Source organism: Perna viridis, chromosome 14 (genome assembly GCF_037379345.1).
Source record: "Perna viridis isolate PV_CMFRI_1.1 ecotype Kerala chromosome 14, ASM3737934v1, whole genome shotgun sequence".
Classification (NCBI taxonomy): Eukaryota; Metazoa; Mollusca; class Bivalvia; order Mytilida; family Mytilidae; genus Perna; species Perna viridis.
The window spans coordinates 31,416,582-31,440,494 of NC_142458.1; the positions used below are offsets into that span (position 1 = coordinate 31,416,582).

The 23,913-nt window shown below is 32.2% G+C and overlaps 2 protein-coding genes across 2 annotated transcripts; one reads left to right on the top strand and one right to left on the bottom strand.

The window, feature by feature from the left end:
• Nucleotides 1–6,318: 6,318 nt before the first annotated feature.
• Nucleotides 6,319–10,559, bottom strand: LOC148598990 (uncharacterized). The gene is made up of 2 exons (XM_088561988.1): nt 10,523–10,559; nt 6,319–6,841 (listed from the first exon to the last, which is right to left on the bottom strand). The coding sequence occupies exon 2, from the start codon at nt 6,835–6,837 to the stop codon at nt 6,505–6,507; it is 333 nt and encodes a 110-aa protein (XP_088418114.1). The 5' UTR covers nt 6,838–6,841; nt 10,523–10,559; the 3' UTR covers nt 6,319–6,504.
• Nucleotides 10,560–19,933: 9,374 nt separating this feature from the next.
• Nucleotides 19,934–22,380, top strand: LOC148598991 (uncharacterized). Its single transcript, XM_088561948.1, has 4 exons — nt 19,934–20,192; nt 20,890–20,977; nt 21,113–21,253; nt 22,098–22,380. Exons 1-4 carry the CDS (start codon nt 19,947–19,949, stop codon nt 22,106–22,108), a joined length of 486 nt encoding a protein of 161 aa, XP_088418074.1. The 5' UTR covers nt 19,934–19,946; the 3' UTR covers nt 22,109–22,380.
• The last annotated feature ends 1,533 nt before the right edge of the window (nt 22,381–23,913 follow it).

Below are 23,913 nucleotides of genomic sequence, written 5' to 3' on the forward strand. Positions count from 1 at the left end.
ATATTCGAATCACAATAATTCATAGATGCAATTTATAGGAATCTTAATTTTAATTTCAAGATGAAAGAGAACTTTTATTAATTTAATATGTTCTTGAAATAAACATTTCACTAATCTTTGTGTATTCGAAGTTTACCTACTATGTAAAATTTACTTTAACTCGCGAAATGCATCGAATCTAAAAACACGAAACAAGAACAATTTAAGTATCAATTTAAAACTACCTATATATATCTCGGCCGATATACTTTGTTATTATGGTTTTATTGCTGTCACTTATTGTTATTGGTCTCAAGTCATGTGGACGAGAAATAAACCATGTTTCGATATTACTTACTGTTCTGACAGCTTAATATGTATCGTTCTAAAGCACATTTTCTATTCGTCAACTGAAATTAGTCGCTGCAATAGATAGCAATCGGAAAATGGCTAGTACATATGACAACAGTTCAATGAAAAGGTACATTTGAATAATGGTACTAACTTTTCTTTTTGTCTTAAAAAATACGCTAATATCCTCTTTTCTTTTAACAGGGAAACCGTCCCCTACATATTCATTTAAATCTAAGAATGTAAACGACTTTATTCCCCTCACTGCTACAACGGATCCTGGTACACATAATACATGGAAGATAACGAAAGCATACATGGGTTTGAATACTTCCAAAAGATGTTTGAACAGTCAAATTTCAAAGCACATTTTGGGTGTCCCCGCGAAACTTTGACCACTTACCATGCAAGGCTGTATAAAGATATAGTATTAGGTGACCGATGCGTTCATCTTTGTAGTTTTAATCCATGGTTGTAACTGAGTACATGATGTATCACTGAATGATATATATATTAAATAGATATAGGGAGCATTTATATAATATCTGTCCTGTATTACTGGTCTACAAATTTTAAGGAAGAATTATAGCCTAAAATTGGCTCAATGTAATCAGTATTCTGTCCACATTTACACACTTTACAAGAAACAGTGTGGTCTAATCACCAGAAGAACCCCTTTCTTCCACTTGTGCTCTGAAACTAGAAATCTACACTAATTATGTTTCCATTGCAGGTCCATACGATATCTTTATATCATTTCTTTTATTGCTGTCCTTCCATCAAATATCACTTTAATTAGTGTTTGTCTTTATATTTGTGTGTACATCTTTACAGGATTCGAACGAACGTTATTAAAACCCTTGTCATGATTGCATTTGGTGCATGCGTATTGTGAGTGATACACACCCTTGTGCCAAAATAAATACTAATGTATGTTTTTATCATTGTACAAATTTTGAAACTGATTTCATTAAAGAAAAAAAAATTATATAACATGTATGAAAGAAGTTAAAAGGAAAGTCATTATTACATATCGAGGTATATTTATTCAGCAGTCAATAATATTTCAATTTCAGCCCAAGATTCATTAAACCAGATGGTCAGTTACTGTCATAATACCCCTACCTTAATAAAGGACTATTTGTAGAGAAATTTTCATTTGAAATTGTGGAAAAAAGGTGTCATTTTCAAATGCTTAAAACCTTTTTTGGTTACATTTGTGATGGTGGGCCGAATACAACTCTGAACATACGACCGATTTTTATTCAAAACTCAAAGGTAAATAAAATACAAATGAAAAAAAATATCTATATTTCTTTCTAATTCACCGTGATAACAGTGAGACAAATTGAAAAATGAACACTTAATCCACTGTTAAAATGTTATGCAAATTGCACATCTCTATTTACCATTAACAGATCTGTTTTTTTATTAATTGATGAAACCGTATTTTTCACCGTATTCTGTGGAAATGATCCATAAAATCCTGAATTATCTGAAATTTAAACAAAGTCACCAAGGAGATATTCACAATCCGTAGAGCGTAATTTGCAGTCAAATTTGTAGAAAATACGGAAAATCCGTGTAAGCAAACGCTTCTACATTAGTAGTGAGACTTCTTAATAGCTGCTTATAAGACTTCCAAACTCAACACTAACAATAAAGCATATTAATTAAGAAATATCACTTCGAAACACACTTATGAATTGTACAATGTATCTAACTCGCATTGGTTAGTTGTCATAATCCCTATGCAACTTATTGATTTTAATGAAATTATAAAATTTAGAAAAATACACATATACACATAAACATGTGACATGGTGAATAGTTCATTACAAAATTAAAAGTATATAACGAGAAAAGGTATGGTGTACTAGTTTATGTCAAAGAAACAACAACACAACCGGAATAAAAATGACAGTCCAAGGCCACCCATTGGTCTTCAAAGAAAGACGAGGAAATCCTCATACCATAGGGCAGCTTGCACCTTATCATCATTATACACAGATAAACAGTTGCCCTTATGTACTCATGTGACATAAAGATAAAGTAAAGATGACAACAAAAGAAGACATACAGAGACCAAAAATTCCTGACTTTCGACAGGCGCAAAAAATGGGGCGTGGTTAATATACTTGGCATGATAAATTAATTAAAATCTAGACACTGTGGGACAAAAATACACAATTAAACACATAAAAAATAGTTAAAAAATGAGTAGCTTGTTACCTCGGAATAAGAAACTGAATACATATTACACAAATGTACAAAAGACTACAAGCAGTATAAATATAACGAGAATAGATTTGTTTAATACTTCAGTTCAAAATTCAAAAATATGTCCTTTCAAAGAAGATATTGTCAGTACATATCTATTTACGTTTTTATTTAAATTTAAAAAAAAAAAAAAAAAAACCGAAAAAAAAAAAAAATCATGAACAAAATTGAAGATAAAAAAAGCAACCGCCATCAAAACACATTTGAGTATTTGAGCATACTGCCAAAAAAAAAAGCACAAACAATAACAAAAACAAAAACGATATTAAAAAAAAAAAATATGAATATACATTTGTTTTATGATAATTTGTTTATTGTCTGTTACACCTGTTTTGTATCTTAAGTTTTGTACATGCACAAATTCATACCTTGATTTGATGGATACAGGATTTGCTGGGTAACATTTATTAACCTTATTTACCGACATATTGGCTCAAATCCTTGTTAAATTCAAATTTTTGCCAGTCTTTTCACTTGATATTTGATATTTGAGGGAAACAAATAAGAATTTGAGGAAAACCTCAAAGGATTTTTATATGAAAACGGGCCCTGATGTATATACTATCATTTACCAAACATTTTTTACACATACCAGATATACACTTTTCATGATTGTAAGATAAAAAAAAACTAAAATAAGCCTTATTACAGGGTCCAAATATATCTTAACAAACAAATGTAATAATAGCTTAATGAAAATTTGGTATTAAATTTCGATACATATTGCATTTATTCAGCATGTCATTCTATATAAGTTTGTTAAATAACTTGTCATAAATGTTTACAGAAATCTTAATTTCAATTTCGAGATTAAACGAGAACTTCAAATCGCTTCAATTATCTATAAAAATATTATTTTCTTGGAAACTTTACTTCACCTAATGAAATATGTCGATTCCAAAACATCTTTTTAACGGAAGGAGAAACGAACACTTGTGTATAAGGATTTTGGAAGCTTTATATTCATCATATACATGACTCGTACATGTAAAAACGAACAAAAGACCATGTTAGTACGGTTTTTATTGTTATTAATATTTCTATTGGTGTTGCGGACGTACAAATAACAAATGTTTTTTTTTCCAAACACACGTCTAACTGGAACCTCGTTAGGGGTGTTAATTGCAATCGGTTTTAAGTCTTGTGGACGGGAATGTCTTTACCGTGAATCATGTGAAGGCATCAACTACTACAATGATTCTTATGAAAGGTACATCTAACATTATGCCGACTAAAAACTGTTTTACATCCGTGATTAGATATTGGAAAATGGTAGGTATGTGTTACATAGGTCATTACGAACTAATGTGCACTGATACACTCCTTGAAACGTTTATGTTTCCCATTTTAGCGTTAGTGCATCGTTTATCGTGCGTTTTCACATCGTATTGCGTTCGTTTATGTTTGTACTTCGACTATTTTTTTTTTATTCAACTGTTATTTATTTATTTTTTGTTATTATTAATTTATAATTTTTTATTAATTCTATTCACTATTTTCTTTTCATTATTTGTAGATAGAAGAGTTCGTTTATCGTGTGTTTAAAAGCACGTTGGGAGAGTTCGTTTGGTGAGCGTTTAGCATGCGTTTGGGTATTGTGCGTGCGTGAAACCTTAACGTATCAAGGACTGTACTAGATGTCATATATGGTTCTGGTTGACAATGATTGGTTATGCCAGAGCTTGTAGAAACAACAACTACTTTCTAAACCATGATATACTGCTTACAGGTATGCTGTGTGTATCTATTTGTCCTGGTTAGGTTTTTATTCTAGGAATATATTATTTTGATTGTCTTTCGTTTCAGTAATTATTCTTATTCTATGTATTGAAGTACGTCAATATTGTATTTTTTTACCTATCAAAGAGTAATCAAGGGAACCAAAGTTATAGCGGTAATCAAAAGAATGTAATCCAGGGACAAAGACCAGACATGGAGAACAGACATACACAACAAAGAACATAAAGTAACTAAAATCATACATATAAAGTAACAAAAGTAAATGGGCAACGCGGACTCCACTAAAAACTGGGGGCATGGACCAGGTGCACCGGTAGGGTAAGCGTCCTCTGCTTTTCTAGAAACACCCGCCGAGTTGCTCATAACAAGTCAAGTCAGAGGTAGACAAACGATGGAAGGAAAACTATGACCCGTTGAATAAATCAGTTCTCATGGTGCTGATGGATACACCATAACGATCACAAAAAATATTTTTGTGACTTATTTCCGTTTTGACATTAGAAATGAAAACTGCTCACATCACGTACTGTTAGAGTACAATGAAAAAAAAAACAAAACTGCGGCTAACAGTGATGCATTACAGGCAAGACTAATTCATTTTGATTCCATTGTCATTGTTTACACTGTTTTATGATTCATTATGTAAACTTTTGAAACTCTTGTAAGATGAAATAAAACACATTTTAGATACTAATTTTCATGTTTCATGTGTATCCACAATTGTCTTTTTATTATTGACTACTTGTAAAACTCCCTTCTATGCAAATTGTCTGAAATGTTTTAACAGTGAAGTGCAGTGCATCATGATAATGTTATTGTTATGAGATCTGTGTGGATGTATGCAAGGACCAATATGATGGAAAGTTGGTTATATTGAAAAACAAATGGAAATCATTGCAGTCCCCAACCTCTTTTTCCGAAGTTATGAATCGGCTACAACCTTACAATTTTTTTTTTATTTTAATTCGTATTGTTAACTATATTGCAGGGTCTTTATAAGCGAGCACAGCTCGCTCTTAAATGTACAGAAATTCGTCTAAAAATTCATCAATTTAACATTTGAGAAACAAATACTGCATCGCTATCTATCATTTCATATAGGTCTATGTAATTTATCCGGAACTATTTTTTCATGTTAAAAACACGATATCTTCAACTTGATAAAACCTTGAAATCTACGCTGAATTCAAGATTATTAATCTTTACAGGATTCGAACGAATGTCAAACTAACCCTTGCCATGTCGGAACAAATTACATTCTTACTAAGAGTGATGGATATTTCTATGCAACAACAAATAAATATTTTTGTATATAATGAAGCCTTTTGTGTCTTGAGGTATTATTTGATGTTTTAAAATCAAATAACGTTCCTCTTTGTAAGTGCAGTGTATTACTGAAACTTATTGCACTTTTACTTTGTTGATTATGAACAAATATAATTTTCTGATAGTTTAATTTGGAAGTAGGAGTCCAAACTTGAATTATTTCTCCAATGCAATCTATCAGAAAAAGAGTCATTTAAAAAATGAACAGTATACATTTTACGACAAAGATATAATTTAAATTGGTAATACATCATATCATTTTATTTTGAATTTGCGATAAAATAAAAAAAAAGAGATGGGGTATGACTGATTTCCAATCAAACAGTCATGCATCAGAACCCAGCAACGAAGAATTAAACTTCTACACATCACCACACGGTCTTCAATAATTGTCAAAACTTATACCATAAAGCAACCTAAAACAGTGAACATATAAAACAACAACAACCACTGGACTGGCTCATGAAGTACATGTATATGGCGGGGTTAAATACGTATATGGCTAATGTCGCTAATTTTATTGCTATTTACCTTTTTGTCGTGTTTTATTTTTAGTTGAATACAGTAAATGTATGGCATCTTTGGTGCGTTTAGCGGAGAATAAGGCAAATTTAAATTGAGAACTTCTAGGTGTTGATACATTTATACTTATACATATATATATTATACTTATATTTATATAAAACATTTTCAAATTTGATATACTTAGCTATACATAGGGACAAAGAAACAAAGCAAAACAAGTACTCATTTCTTAGTTACTGCACTCTTAGTTCAAAAAGAAAATCTCGAAAAACTCTAATAAAATTATGATCAATAGGTAGATATTTAGCCCATCATTTTTATCCTTGACTGAAGACTGTGTTCTCTCATTTTGTCATTAGCTCCATTCAACATTCTGGCAATGGATGATATTGCGCTGTTAAATGAAAGTTGTTTTCGTACCCGTTGGTAAGCAGGTCCATTTTTGTTGAAAGTCGATATGATACTCCAGACGCATTCTTGTGTGTTGGTATTGAGTGTTTGACAGAGGTATTTCAGGCCAATGTCACCATCTTCACATTTGCATAACGGATCACGTGATAGATTATCTTTTTCTTGTGTCTCTACCATTTGTGCTAATATAAGTACACAAAACAAGGCAATGCACACTCTTGTCATTATTCTGAAACAAACAAAACAACATTTACGGAACAAATTATGTTGTACACCTCTAATGTACACACTGACCTATTTCAAGGTCAGTCATTTTAAAACAAAACACCACTTTTTTTTAATGTGTTAGTTCTATTTTTGCATCTTGAAGTATTTAATCCTAAGAAGGGAGAGTAATCAAGGGAACCAAGGTTATAGCGGTTATCAAAAGAATGTAATCCAGGGGCAAAGACCAGACATGGAAAACAGACATACACAACAAAGAACATAAAGTAACTAAAATCATACATATAAAGTAACAAAAGTAAATGGGCAACCCGGACTCCACTAAAAACTGGGGGCATGGACCAGGTGCACCGGTAGGGTAAGCGTCCTCTGCTTTTCTAGAAACACCCGCCGAGTTGCTCATAAAAAGTCAAGTTAAAGGGTAGATAAACGAGGGAAGGAAAACTATGACCCGTTGAATAAATCAGTTTTCATGGTGCTGATGGATACACCATAATGATCCACGAGTTCATGATAACGGCCATAAAACTTCTGTAGTGATGTAGAGAACGCTTACCCTACCGGTAAACCTGGTTTGTGCTTCCAGCTTTTAATTGAGTTCGGGTTGTTCATTTACTTTTGTTTCCTGGATTACATTCCTTTCATACCTGCTCAAATCGTAGCTATCCTTGAATAAGGGAACCAAGATTATAGCGGTAATCAAAAGAATGCAATCCGGGGACAATGACCAGACATAGAAAACAGACATATAGAAAAAAAGAACATAATGGGTACTGGGAAACTGGGGAGGATTAGCCAAAACCTAGGTACCTCGTCGAAGAAGAATCTACTGGCGCATTTATTATATGTTGTAACATTTGAAATCTTAAACATGAAAATGTTTTTAAAATTATTAAAATGACAAATGTGAACTGATAATAGTACTTCGAGTTTAGTTGTTAGTTTCAGCCTGATATACAAAACTAAACTTCAGTTACCTGTCGAAAGAAGTATCTATAGGCAAATATATTCTATTTCGTAAATCTTAAAATCGTAAACAAAACGATGTGGTCACAATGATATATATATTAAACATTTTTGTAAACATCTTCGAGATAAGTAGTTGATTTGAACCGAAAAACAAATAAGCAAATAAAAAAGTCAAACATTATTTAAATACTCAGAACGTATTGACTTACTAAAATTAAATAATTCAACCAATCTGGAAACTATGGTTCATTTTGGAAAAAAAAAACAATTCAAGATTATAATTTGCATTCATACTTGAACGAAAATAGAAGGAATATTGTATGTGTGTGTGCGTGCGTGTGTATTTGTTTGGTATAGTTAAACAAATATTAGACTATACAAAACAAACACACACGCACACACACACACACAATGTTCCTTCTGTTTTCGTTGAAGTATGAATGTATGTTCCTTTTCGTCCTAAATTAAAGTTTTAGTCATTGAACATTAAAGAATTATCATGACAATTAACAGAGAACCTGTAGTAACTTAACCTGAGATTTGAAGAGGACTACATTGAAATAAAGGATATTATTAATTATTTAGCGGCTTAAGTCAAAAGCACTAATGATATGTGGATCATCACATTTAAAACAAAAACTGCGATTTTATATATATCAGTTTAAACTGATGTCATCTACTTCCGTTTTTAAACAATAAGTTAAATTTCTGACTGACGATATTGCCAACTTTATGTTTCTAAGAAATACAAGACTTATTTGTATTCATTCTTATGGGACTTTCATTGATTGCAGTGTGGTTATTTGTACTTTACAAAATAAAGACATCAATCTGTTTAAATCGAATGAAAAGGTAAACAGGTAGAGGGTAATACAATCTAAGGGTCAAAACCACGTCATGAAAACACACAGCAAAGAACATGAATTAACCAAAACAACACGTACAAAGTTAAATAATAAGCAACTTTAACTCCACTTATAACAGAGAACATGGACCAGCTGTCCCGGTAGGGTAAGCGTTCTTCTTTTCTAGAAACAATGGTATGATTGCTTATAAAATGTCGAGTCTGGGGTATTCAAAAGAGAAAAGGAAAACTATGACAGGGAGAACAAATTCGTTCTCTTGGTGCAGATGGACACACCGTAACAATTCACGAGTTTATGATGACGATCATTAAATTTCTGTAATCTTTACTTCAATCTTGTAGGAACATACACCTATTCCAGAAGCCAAATTGTCAGAAGTCGATCACGGTTCAGAATGTCCGCGTAGTTACCACAAGCTCTGGCATTACGTATGAGCTAGACTTTGAAAATTTTATACGCTGGTGCTGAACGGATGTTTACGGAATGAGAAGTCATCACGTATGTCGTATATCTATCTATCTATCTATCTATCTATCTATCTATCTATCTATCTATCTATCGATTGATTTTTAACTGAAGATAAAGATATAAAGTTGACTTCAAAGTGTCTGTCTTGTCTTTTATCTGAAGTTCTTTGGGATCGATGCGATATATAAAATCCACAAAAAATAAATTGTTTAAAGATAATTCCTCATTCATATAGCGGAAACAAACACTAAACGATGTTCATTCTTTTCGTTCAGAACCGCTATTAAATCAGTCTTATAGGAGTGAAGGAATGGGTCAGCAAGTTGCGAAGCACGATTTGGTCCCATTGGTATTCCGACCATTTGTTATAACCCACGTCTACCACATATTTCAGCTTTTAGATAATATCTTCTGTGGTATATTTAGAAGATGATTTTGAATCATACTAATAATGAGAAATTTCTTCTAAGTACTTTAAGTCTTTTCTGGGGTCACAACGATGTATAACGTATCTGAGTCGGGATTTTAACTGAGTATTGGGAAAAGAAAAATCATAGGTCATGATGTCGTTATGTTCTGACAATAAAATTACATTTGGGGTATCCAGAAGATCTTTCAAATATTTCATGACCAATTTAAATCGATACATACCACCAAGGGAGTCACAAGTGCCGTGATAAAACTAAGGACGGTCTTTGACAGCTTTGATTATGGAAGTGAAACATTTAAAAAAAAACAGTCAAATGATACATAATGATCAAATAATTTATCGTAAAATCTGAGCTATTAAAAAAGCAACTGATAGTTAAAAAAGCTAACGGTTGAAATAATTATTGCCAATACCGAGAAATCTATGATTTCTCAATTTTACCTGGATTTGTTTTGACACCAATTTTAACATTAATTTTACATTTTCCATTTTATTGTCAAATGAAAATATTACGGATTACGATGAAAAGTAATAAGAACAGGAAAGAAAACCAGAAAGGAAAAAAATCATAAATTTGAATAAATGAATGAACAAATATACTATGTCGAAAAATACGGATTTTAATCATTCGAAAAGGGAAAGTATATTATTTAGCGACTACCGCTAGACCCATGACGAACGATGTAAAATGTCAGTCTATCAATTGAGATATATGCATATTCAGTTATTGAAAATTATAAGAAGCTATCGCTTCACTATGTACAAGTTAATCAATATATATGTGAAATTTGTTTTCGAAACTGAATCCAAGGATAAAAAAACAACAAATAAGCAAGAAAACAAAACAGAACAAAATAACATATGGATCAAACAGCTATTCTTTTATTTTCAACAATTCGTAAAAGTTTTAGGTGGATTTAATGGGGATAAAATGATGTCAAAGTGTACTTACCTTAGATTAAGTTTTCCAACGAATGTTGGATGTCTGTACGTACTGTTGGTTTTTATAGGAAATATTATGTGTACAGACAGACGTCATTATGCAAAATGTTATGTTACATAATAAAAAAAAAGCCCTAGTGTCTACCACTGGAGACATGATGTGACAAATAACAGCAATATCATTTTATGATAATCGGATTTTTTTAACAATTTTGAAAGGTGGATATAGTACTTTTCAGAGTTTTAATTGATAACGAAAGTGTTATTGGTGATTGGTAATGAAATCAAAAAAAAAAAAAAAAAAAAAAAAAAAAATAGGAAATGTGGTTTGATTACCAATGAGATATAAGAATAATTTAGGGAACCAAGGTTATAGCGGTAATCAAAAGAATGTAATCCAGGGACAAAGACCAGACATGGAAAACAGACATACACAACAAAGAACAAAATAACTAAAATCAAATATTAAATATACAAAATAACAAAAGCAAATGAGCAACTCCGACTCCACTCAAAACAGGGAGCATGGAACAGGTGCACCGGCAGGGTAAGCGTCCGCTGCTTTTCTAGAAACACCCGCAGAGTTGCTCATAAAAGTCAAGTTCTGGGTAGATAAACGATGAAAGGAAAACAATGCCCCGTTTAATAAATCAGTTTTCATAGCGGAAAATGATATTAGAGGATCTAGCTAAACGATATTCTTTCTTTCGGATCAGATCAACTATAAAGTCAGCCTCATAAGAGTGGACGATAAGGTCAGCAAGTAAAGAAGCACAATTTGTTCCCATTGGAATGCCGACCGTTTGTTAGAAAAACACGTCAACCTCACAGGACAAATATGTTGCCGATTATAAATTTCAACATTTTGTAAACATTTTCTTTTGTATATTTGGAAGATGATTTGAAATTATTTCTTACAAAGTATGAGAAATTTCTACCAAGAACTATATATTTGTATCTAGGAGTTCCATCTTTTTTTTGAAAAACAACGTTGTACAATGTTTGTTTTTAAGTCGGGACTTTAACTGAGTATGGGGAATAGAATTAAACAGTTTTGAAAAAATCATTTTAACGCTATTATATTCAGATAATAGTCTTGAACTGATTGTCTCCTATGGATCTTTCGAATTTTCCAGGATCCACATTGAATTAATACCACTACGGGAGTAACAAGTGTTGTGGTAGGATTGCAGACCCCCTTTGACAGTTGTGAGTATAGAAGTTAAAAGTTTTGAAAGAGGTTTGGTGGTGCATTTTACTGATCCAGCAGGAGATTTGGTATGATTGCCAATGTCACGAGACGACAAATTAAACTTCTACATTGTCTTCAATAACGAACAAATCTATACCATAAAGCAACCTGTAACAGTCATCGATAAGAAGTCTTCAATATCAATATTACACATGTTAATATATATGACTTTTTTCAATTTTTTTTTGTAACTTTTTCGCAACATCCTAAGTAAAGCTTAAACAGACACTCTGCAGATACATGAATTGAAACAACAATTCATTACAAGATTAGTTTACGTCGAACATTAATGTTACTTACATTCTTGCATTGCAACTACATTTAGTTTTTTACTTAATCGTCATTGCATTGGTTTAAAACATGAAAATGTAAACTTTGTTTCTCTTACATCTACCACAAATAGGAATATACTCACAAACATACATTTCACTGTTCGCAAAATATATATTTTTTATCAATAACAGTGCATGTTGTCTTAATCAAAGACCTTTATAAGTATTGTTTAGCCTTGAAGAGGTTTGGTTTAGAAAAGATCCACTGTGTATACATGTATTGAGTCTGTAGTCAGATATCGGAAAAAACAAGAAAAAAAAACTTAAACCGACTATTACATATTGATACATAAAAAAGAGACATTAAGAAGAAACGTACGGAAGATATTTGTTTTAACGCTAACATACACTGAAATACAACTATACAACTGAAGACAAGAAGACAAAACAAAACACAAAAACATTTTGAAAAAATAAACTCCTCGCAAAAACAACGGAGAGTGACATCATGTTTTCTTGATAGTTAAGTATGTTTTGCTCTGCCAGCTGCCAGTTTCCAGTGCATCACTTACAGAATGAATTAAAATACCTTTGTTCAAATTAATTTATACACATGTTTATTACACTAGTATTAGGAATCTTTGAATTATATAAAAAAAATGAACTGCCGTTGTTTGAAAATAAATATTAGTACCTTAATCGTTGAATTGTTTTGAAAAAAATAAAAAAAAAAAAAAAAAAAAAAAAAAACATCAAAGTAGTTCGTTTTCCATGTCTGGTCTTTGTCGCTGGATTACATTCATACATGTATTACCGCTATAATCTTGGTTCCCTTGATTACGCTTTCATTTAAATAGATGGTATACTGCAAATCGGCAAAGTATCAACAAAATAAAGACACTGCAAATAATCAAAATCTAAATGTTGAAGAACATTAATATATTATCGAAAATTCATCTCAATTCAGTGACCGATCCATTAGGGTGCAGGGGGTTGGCAAAAGAAGTAAATAATGCCCTAACACCCCTTTTTTCTTAGGAAACACGGCTAGCTATCCTTTGTCTGGACCCGACTATTTCCTTGTTTATTCCTATTAAGGAATTGATGTCACGAACAAGGCATCGCTACACTTTTAACTTGGTAAAATTTCGAAATAAATTATTTGCTGCTGTGGTACTCAAGCCTAAACATGCACCCATTGTATTTGTAGGCGCTGTCAAATTAGTGTAAACAGTTTTTTTCTTTGGTAATTTTGTTTATTTGCGTTGCTTCCATCTGCTTTGTGTTGTGTTAACAAATAATGTTACACTAGTGTATTTGTGTGTATGTGTGTATTCCAATAAAACAATAGGCATTCACTGTTTCTTGTTTTGCTTAAGTCATAGCATGACCATCGATCTACGGAAATTAAACAAGCAAATTTAAAACGCGACGTAGCACGAACAATATAACGAGAATGAATGTGGTCAATATGTCAAAGAGACAACAGCCTAACAGGATAACAAAACACCAGATGAACGATAAGCAAACCTTCACACCATAAGGTGCAGCTTGCCCCAAAACAACAATATACACAGTACATTAACATGCCAGCTCCACAACAGCTTAAACCGAATGTGCTCATCGTTATAAATATTGCATAATCCGGTACATGTATGTACACAATTACAGAACTAATAAAATCTAGGAGTAGTCAAAAGCAATAGTCTAAAAAAGGAAAGTCCGTATAACAATTGGCACATAAAGACAAAAACCAGAAGGTTTGAAAACCGCCGCAATCTGACATGGTATAAATTTCACAATGAATGGTAGGCAAAACCAAGTTTTATGATGCGCTAAACCGCCCGCTTTCATAAATGTTTATCATTTTCGGAACATTGTAGTCTTAAACTGTCGCTATTCTTTGAAACTGTATTCCAATAAAATACAAAGTATCAGGCAGTAAAAAAAGGTCAGTCTGTCATGTCATACAATCCACAATGCATTTCAAATATTCGAAATGCAGTGTTGATTGTATGACATGACAGTCTGACCTTTTTTTACTGCCTGATACTTTGAATCACACTGCATTTCAAATATTCGATATTAGTTAAAAAATAGATCGAAGCGTTATTTAATTAATGGTCCCCCTCAAAACGTTTTTTTTTAAATACTGACAAAATCTAAAATATTTTATCATAAAATATTGCCACATTATCGAATAATCCAACTTCATTTATAAACCAAGGATAAATATTTTGTCTCAAAGAAAACATTTAAAAATATACCTTCCTACTCAATGCTACTAATGATGATATACTTGCCAACTAAGACAAAGCATTAAGCTTAATTAAAGATTTCTAACAAAACTATCAGATACCATTCAAAGAATTGGCGATAAACCATGAGGATGTTTGATAACTGTGTTTATCATCCAAAGCCATATAGTTTAGAATGGAAACACAAATAAGCAAAAGAAGAGTATTGCATTAGTAAGGAGATCATTTCAGGACTCTACAGATAAAATGGTTAATTGTACGCTATTTTTCCTGGCATAGTAAAATATATCGGTGTTTTTTTTCTGGTAGATAAAAGCTATCATTTAAACGGTGAAAACAAGGACAAAACCTACCTTATTCTTCCTATTTTAAATGAAAATTTGAACAAGCCTTTATATATTTTATAGTAAAGCAAATACCACAGTTCAACACATGATATTATGAACTACACAGACAAATACTTTCTCGTGAAATTCATGTTAATTGAGCTTCAAGTGAAATTCTTGTGAACTTCATATAAAATTAACGTGGTTTCCTCGTAAAAGTTTCTTCATACGATTTTATGTGAATAATGCACATGAATTTGACTTTAAGGCTCGATTCTTCTGAATATTATGTTACAAAGTTTCTTTGCTCAATTCAGGTGAAAATCATGTGAAATACGTGTGAAAATCGTTTGTGTCAATATTCATTTAATATGTCGTCTTTAGATATGTACGAAAGGTTAAATCTGAAACTCTCTCAAAGAAATAAAATTGATATCCAATTTAGACATTGCGTCCGGTTTTTCATATGATTTTGGTGTTACCTCATGTATCTACTGAAAAAATTCATGTACCAAAAACACAAGTCAAAACAACTATTGCAATTAATGATGTTTTACAGACTTTCTGTATCGCACTAGAACTCTAGAAAAGCAAAGGACGCTTGCCCTACCGGTGCACCTCGTCCCAGTTATTAGCGGGTTGCTCATTTGCTTTTGTTACATTGTATGTATGCTTTTAGTTACATTATTTTCTTTGTTTTATATGTCTGTTTTCCATGTCGGGTCTTTGTCTCTGGGTTACACTCTTTTGATTACCACTATTACATTGGTTCCCTTGATTACTCTTACCATTTCGATGATTTAAATGCACAGAGGATAGTTTTTAATAGAGTAATGACTTCAATATTTTCAGCGCATTCTTCTATGAGTATATACGGTTATAAAAATATGACGCATTCTTGGTATACATAACTAAGCAGTATATTGAATTGGCCAAAAGACGCAAATATAGTACACGTTGTTTGAACAGTTGACATCCTTGGTTACACAAATCGAGTGCGAGGCTAATAAACACAACCAATGGATATCTATTGATTAAGAAAGTGGTACTTTACCTCACCAGTAGTCTAATGGTCAGGTAATGTTGTAAATACAGGAGGGAGTATTCAAACGTCGCCTATGTGCTATCTCTAGGACACTTAAATATTGTTATTGTGTATAATATGGTGCACATGGTTATTTGGAGTTAAAACATTAATAAAACAACAACTAGAGTACATTTCTTGTCTAGAATTGTCTCATTATGACCAAGTAAATAATGATAATAACGTATTTAACGGAACTAAGATTCAAATGGAAATTATGAAACATGGAACAATCAAAATGACACGTATACAGAAAAAAAAACAAAAGTGAAGGAGCAACCCAGACTCCGCTAAAAAGATGAACCGGATGTACCGGTAGGGTAAGCGCCATCTGCTTTTCTAGAAACACTCGCCGGGTTTCTTATGAAATATCAAGTCCTGATTCGACTAGACAAAAGATGAAAGGAAAACTATGACAAGGTGAACAAATCGATTCTCATATTGCATGTGGAAACACCATGGCGATCCTGGAGTTTATTATGACCACCATAGAATATTTTGAAGGATGACTTCAATCTTGTAGCAATAAAACCCTGTTCTAGAAGGCGTAGAAATAACGGAAGGTATAAACAGATTTTAGGGCATGCTAAGCCTCGGTATAACATACGAGTTTTTGTTTTATATAAAAACTCCATACGAAGGTGATGAAAGCATGTTGCCACATTGCACACGGTGCAAAAAGGATTTATTGCAAGCTCCGGCATAACGTTTGAGTTTTGATATGAAAACCCCATACGCATGTGTTGAAAGGATACTGCCATGTACCATGTGATTTATTAAATTTGCTGAAGGGGTGTTTTCACAGAAGAAAGGAAAGTTAACAATACCTCATGAGAAGTCATCGAGTTTGTCGTTAAGTAAAATAATAATTTTTGTTAATATTTCTTCATGAGTTTATCATTTTGTTATGTAGGTCCGTATGTGTTTAGATAGAGCAGAAAGATAAGTTTAAGTATACTATACTTCTTATGAAGTTAGAGCTAAATCACGAAAAGGAATCGGGACCATTTTTTAGAACAATGACCCAAGGGGAAAATCGAACTACTGAAAATATAACTTGGTCATTTCGAACCTACAAATTTGAGTGATTCCATCTCATATTTGACAAACACCTATTTGCTTTGTTTAAAAAAGTAATATAGATTTACAAACGCAGCACATCATAGAATACAATAAAAAATATATGACAAACAAATCTTTAAATGTTGGAATGATTTCAACTGCTCACACTAGGGAAGTAAAAAAAATAACAAACTGATAGGGAACAACTCCAAGTGATAGTAAAAAGTATAAAAAGTATTAATCAAATGAGGGAAAAACCATATTGTAAATATCAGTATCATAGGGAAAACTGGACAGTTGGAGACAACTTGTCATGGTACATGAAATTCCGATAGCTCACAGAAGTAAACCATAGTTTATAGTATATAGGTAAGCATGCATGCAACCATACTCGGACACATGTTTACAGATTGTTAAATATTTATTCAGTTTGGAGGTAAAGAGTTTTACATTTAAAATCACACAAGTGGAGACAGAATAAAAGACATTCTTGTGAGTCAAGATATTTTTTTCCAAGAACAGTTACCTGGAGCATTGTACTGTTTATTTTAAATTCAAGACTCAAACAATAAAAGCAAATCATAAGTGTGTTATACGTAGTTTTGTAGTAATATTACCATGTCAGTCAAAAGCTTTCTATATTTCCAGAGTCAACCCTCATGTCAATAACAGTAGGTTTAGTTAAATATCGTTCTTATTGCATGCGGGCAGAAATCTTCCCAAGTTGAATTATCTCCCATTGTATTGAGATTTCCGTATACTGCTTGTTAAGTCATGTGTAAATTCTAAAAAAACACAAACAAACAAAAATATTTCTGGCTTATAATTTAACAACCATACTTTGGAATATTTAAATGATAAGTTGTGTATTAAGCTAACTGATAGTAAGAATAGTAGATAAAATTTGAATAAATTTTATTAAAAAAAGCATGTTTTAGGTTTATCTAATAAATTGAAATAAAATATGATGTCCTTAATATAGGTTGACTGATTGGTTGTTGGGGTTTAATGCCCGAGCAGCAATATTTCAGGTATATTCAGGCGATGACCAAGTAAATAATGATAATAACGTATTTAACGGAACTAAGACTGATTGGTTGTTGGGGTTTAATGCCCGAGCAGCAATATTTCAGGTATATTCAGGCGATGAACATGAAGTGGATGATAAAATAGACATGAAATGATGATGAAATGAAAAACGGGATGGAACACAAGGATAATGGTGTCGACAAATTTTGATTGCCACTGGAAATAGGTCAGAGGTGGGTAGGGTCGGGCAATTTAGCCTCCTGTGGCCGAGCCCTATGGTTCCTACTTCGGGAGAATACCACAGTAGGGTTTTTTAATGTGCGGGGAACGTGGCATCTTTCCCAACACGGTGCACCACTATGGGTTGCGGTCAGGTTTTCCGTATTATAGCCTGACAACCCCAGCATGTAACACGGAAGGGTATCCCATTCCACCACCTGTGGCACACAACCCATTTGCTCTGTGGGCAGAGCGCCCTAGCCCCCGGCTATGATTTTGAGCACTATTTAGTCGCCTTTTGTGACAATCTTAGCGCGGCTGCAGGCCTATTCTTTTGACACCCGGACCTGCACGGGTTCCTTAATATAGGTATTTGTTTTGATATGAGATGTCAAAAATGCAGCGTCTGCTTATTCGATTTATAATATTCGCATCTATCAGTGACAATGATATTTATGAAGTAAAAACTTTTTATCATTAACAGGAAATTAGGTTTTAATTTAGAAGAGTAATCAAGGGAACCAAGGTTATAGCGGTAATCAAAAGAATGTAATCCAGGGACAAAGACCAGACAAAAAAGAGATAGTGTACGATTGTCAATGTGACAGCTATATGTTTTTGACAGAGTTTCCGCAGACATCAAATAATTAAGCCAATATACAAAATATAAAGTCGTCACTTTGGATATGTTTTTCACCATCATCTGTTTGATTGCCCATTACTAAAACTTTCTTTCACAAATGTTAATAATGAGTCCCCAATTTCAATACATTACGGACGTGACCGGATTAGACTCACTACCAGATCCGACAAGACCAGTGTCACTAACTGAGTTAGTAACATGTATCCCTCCGTAGTACCAGTCATTCAAATTTATTGCACCTTAATCATAAAAGTGTAGGTGTTATTCGTTTTAGTTCAATAGCAAAAACTGTCAAGAAGCTTGGTAGAGAACGCAGATCATACAGATCTTATTGGATTGTTATGAAAATAAAACGTTCATACTAAATTTATCAAAATAATATTCCTGTCGCATTGTTCGAAATAACGTCATAAAACAATGACGAAATGGAGTTTCTGTGACTCATTCTGATTCTAAAAGGATCAGTTTCTTCATTATTTTGCATAGTCTACATGTTGCACGAAATGTTGGTCATGTATTTATTACAGTTTGACCACGCCCGTGGTCTAAAGAGCTTTGAAGCAAGTCATAATTGAATTTATGGTTGCAACTGAGTACAAAATGTATCACTGAATGGTAGATATTAACGCTAAATGAGACACAAATTTAAAAAAAAAAGATATATTTTACTTAAAAAAAAGTAAACTCACTGATAAAATGTGATTCAAATTGCACTTCTTCATTAACTGTTAACAGTTACACAAATTAATAACTGCTTATAACACTTCCAAACTCACAAAATAATAGTGAGGCATATACATAAGACAGATACTGTTTGATACATACCTGATATAAACTATTCATGACTGTATCATAATAAAAACTGGAATTAGCCCTTATCCAGGGTCCCAATATATCTTAACAAAAAGAGAAGTAACGATCGGTTAATTAAAATTTAGCATTAATTTCCAATACATTTGCATTTAGTCAGCTTATCATGCTATATTAGTTTGTTAAATAACTCGTCAAAAATGTTTGCAGAAATCTAAATTTGAATTTCGAGATTAAACGAGAACTTCGGGTAGCTTTAATCACTTTTTAATAAGAATGTTGTCTTAGAAACATAGTTATTCCAAATGAGCTTTGATTAACATTTAGGGTGATTTATTTCATAACATGAGATGTCGATTTTAATAACGAATGTAGAAATAAGCATATATAAATTTGAATTTTAAAGCTTTATATTCAGTAAACAGATGTCTCATACTTGTAAAAACGAACAAGACACCATGTTTTTATTGCTAACAATCATGTCAATTTGTGTTGCGGACGTACAAATAGCAAATGTTTTTCCAAACAAACGTCTGACCGGAAAATCTTTGGGGGTTTTAAATGGAATCGGTTTTAAGTCTTGTGGACGGAAATGTTCTTACCGTGAATCATGTAAAGGCATCAACTACTACAATGAGACTCTGATGTGCATCCTTATGAAAGATGCCTCTAAAATGTCACCGACAAAAAACTGCATTGCATCAATGATTAAAGATTGGAAAATTGTAAGTATGTGTTTCAATAGTTACGTATAGGTTAAAATGATACTAAAACAATGTGTCATTGTTCTGGTTGGTTCGGAACGAATTTATTGAAATGTGTCAATAATGTAGTATGGTCTGCAACTTAAATTCAGAAAGGTTATTTTTCTTAATACGCTCATATTTATTATTCAACAACAATCGCATAAATAAAACCGCTGCTAACAAGGATAGGACTACAGACAAAATTAATTTATTATTAATCAATTACATGGCATGTTTTAATGCAATAAATGCTTAATACATTACTTAAATTTATGATTTGAAATCCATTTCAATGGATTGTATTTAATGAAGTAATTCATCAATAAATTTTACAGTAATAACCTTTAATTATGACTATGTGTTTACTTGAAATCTTGATTAACAAGGTGTACGGTAGTTTAACAAAATTGCAAAATCTTTTCTACATAAACAATGAATCGAATTTAGGGTGTTTAAATCATGCGGTGATGGATTACAATCATTAACGATTTCCCTTTACAAATACACAAACTCTGGCTTTTCAAGTGAATCCACATATGCACATACACGTATAATCCAGTTCTATGACTAATTTTTTTTTCATAACAGCTGTGCACCATCAAATATAATTATGGCTTATTTCAAGGCTTATACATTCCCTCATATAGCTGCGTTTCAAAGGTATCAATCATTTCAGGATTCGAACGAGTGCCATAAGAACCCTTGTCCTGTGGGACAAACGTGCAGGCTTACTATGGGTGGTGGATATTTCTGTGCAACAACAAGTAATTTATTCATTTATTTTTCTCCTGTATATTATATCTGAACTAAATAATATAAAAAAAGTAATTTTCATAATGTTCATAGTTGTAATGTAATGATAAATATAGTTCCTGCATTTATAAATATATGTTTTTCAGGCAAAATATCACAAATGATGGTAAGTCCTTGTAATCCTAACCCATGTCTCAACGGAGGACGTTGTGGACATATCGCTTCATTTATTGGCAAAAAATACATTTGTAACTGTGTACAACATTTTTCTGGCCACATATGTGATGGTAAGTAGAATATTTGTTTCTTTTTGGATTTATAAACACTAATAAAATAGTCTGTTTTTCTTCACATAAAATTATTGATCGGTTAAATCTGAATTAGTTATGATTACATTTACAAAATGTGAAGTTATTATTGGATGGCTTGGAGTCCGATGTACAGTTTCATTGAAAAACAAATTTGCGGTAACAATCCAACAACGTGACACAGTTTACAATTACATTTAGATTTGTTAATATGGGTCAAACTCTGTCTTGTTTTATATTGTTCTTGTTACATAATTACGAATGTCAAAATTAATTTAAAAAAAACGTTCGGGCGTTTATACGTTCCTCTTTCTTTGTCATAGCGATGGAAGCAATGTGTGTTTACGATTATGTATGTTAATCAATTATATAAGTTATATAACCGATGATTTTGACTACTTATCTGCATATAAAAACGATTTTTAGAAGACCTGTTTACAGATGCACGTGGTCAATGGTCTCAGTTTGTATTGAAGTCTGGGTTGCTCCTATTGCTTAATTTTTTTAAAAAAACTTGTTATTTTGTTATTTCATGTTCTTTTATGTGTGTGTGTGTTTATTTCCCAGTCTAGTTCACATCATCGGTACCTATTCCTTTGACTCCCGCTCGAATCTTGACATCCTTTAATAATTTTTTCCATAAAATAAGAGTGACGTAAATACACCATTCACTGGCATGCTGTGTGCCTTTAAGAGCATGCGTTTGTGTTCCGATATTTAGGTTGATCACTTAACAATATGTATTACGCTATAAAATCAATTAAACAATAATAATAAGTGTGAGTATCACTATTGAAATATATATATATATATTTTTTTTCAGAAGTAAACTAAATTTGGTTACTAACAATTTTTGTTGCATAATACAACGACAACAAGAATGATATACGAATTAGACAATTTCCTATGCAGAACAATATTAGCCAATTTTTATATATTTAGCTTGATAAGACAATGGAGACAATTGGACAGTGCAAACTACAGAGGTTGTATAAAAACAATAAGTAAAAAAAAAACGAAAAATAAGAAGCATACGTTTAAAACATTAAAAAAATCAGAAGAAAAATTATTATTTGTCTAATTTTTATTGTCCCGTTATGAAACGCGATGTGTCTTTTTGTGTCTTGTGGTATCATCTGATGTTTTAAAATCGACTGGTGTTTCTACTTAAAATTGCATTGTATAACTGAAATTGATTGCACTTTTACTTTAATGAATATGAACATTTAATATCATTTTCCGACAGTTTAATTTGGAGGGAGAAGGGAAATAATTCAAACCTCAAATGAAACCTACTTGAAAATAATCCATTTAAGAGTAAACTATACGACACAGATGTAATTTAAATAAGTAATCAATCATGTTTTGTTTTTAATGTTATATAAGTCCTCAAAACTGATATTTCACATGTTAACACCTACAACTTCTATTTTCATTTTTTTGTAACGTTTTGTCAAAGTTCTTTTTTCGGATTGTTTGTCCCCTATTTCTAAGTTGTCTGCTGCGATTGAAATGAACGATTTCGCCTTTTATCAATGTCAGCCATTAATGTGTCGTAATTTAGCTGTTTAGGTTATTTTAAACGGTAGCACCGTTCTGTTAGCGTGGATTTAATTACTTTTCTTACCTGTGAGAGTTAAGGCTATGGTTAGGTTTAGGGTTGTTAACATATTGTTCTTCAAAAGCATAATTGGTATCTACCCAGGCAGGACAATATAAAACATCTCATATGACTTATGGTTCATCAATGAATAAAGAGCACACTAATATCTATATAGATGTAGGTACAGACTCCCAACAAAAATAAAGTTCAATTATCATTCATGCATATTCGAGATTTTCTATAAATCTTTAAAAAGATAAAATAAAATCAAAGTCTTCAGTGAATTAACCTAAACATGTCATAATATTGAGACCTACTTTCAAACTAGTAGTTTTGATTTATTCAACGGGTCATAGTTTTCCTTTCCTCGTTTGTCTACCCCGGATTTGACTTTTTATGAGCAACTCGGCGGGTGTTTCTAGAAAGGCAGAGGACGCTTACCCTACCGGTGCACCTGGTCCATGTTCCCAGTTTTTAGTGGAGTCCATCCGAGTTGCTCATTTGCTTTTGTTACTTTTTATGTATGATTTTAGTTACTTTATGTTTTTTGTTGTGTATGTCTGTTTTCCATGTCTGGTCTTTGTCCCTAGATTACATTCTTTTGATTACCGCTATAACCTTGGTTCCCTTGATTACTCTTTTGCCTTAACCCGTGAAACAAGTTCATACCCAAAAGTGTAGACATAACGTTTAACAGATTGCTGATAATTCACTCAACAAATGAACTATCATCCATCGATTTTCATTGAGGAATAAAATTGTGGTGAGTGGATTGACGGAAAGTGTTTCTTTTCTTATCTGGAGACATTACATCTCAAAACTCAAAAGTAAGACGAGGGAAAGTTAAACTACAATAATAACTAGCATACTTATATGTGTGTCAAAATGTCATCCTATTCTCCGAGACTCGAAGTCAATCGGCGTGAAACGTGTTCGTGTTCTGTTTAAAAAGATGAAATGAAAGTGAAATATCAATAAATAAATACCTATCCCGGGAATCAAATATAAACTTTTATTTCATTTCTACTTGTCTGCT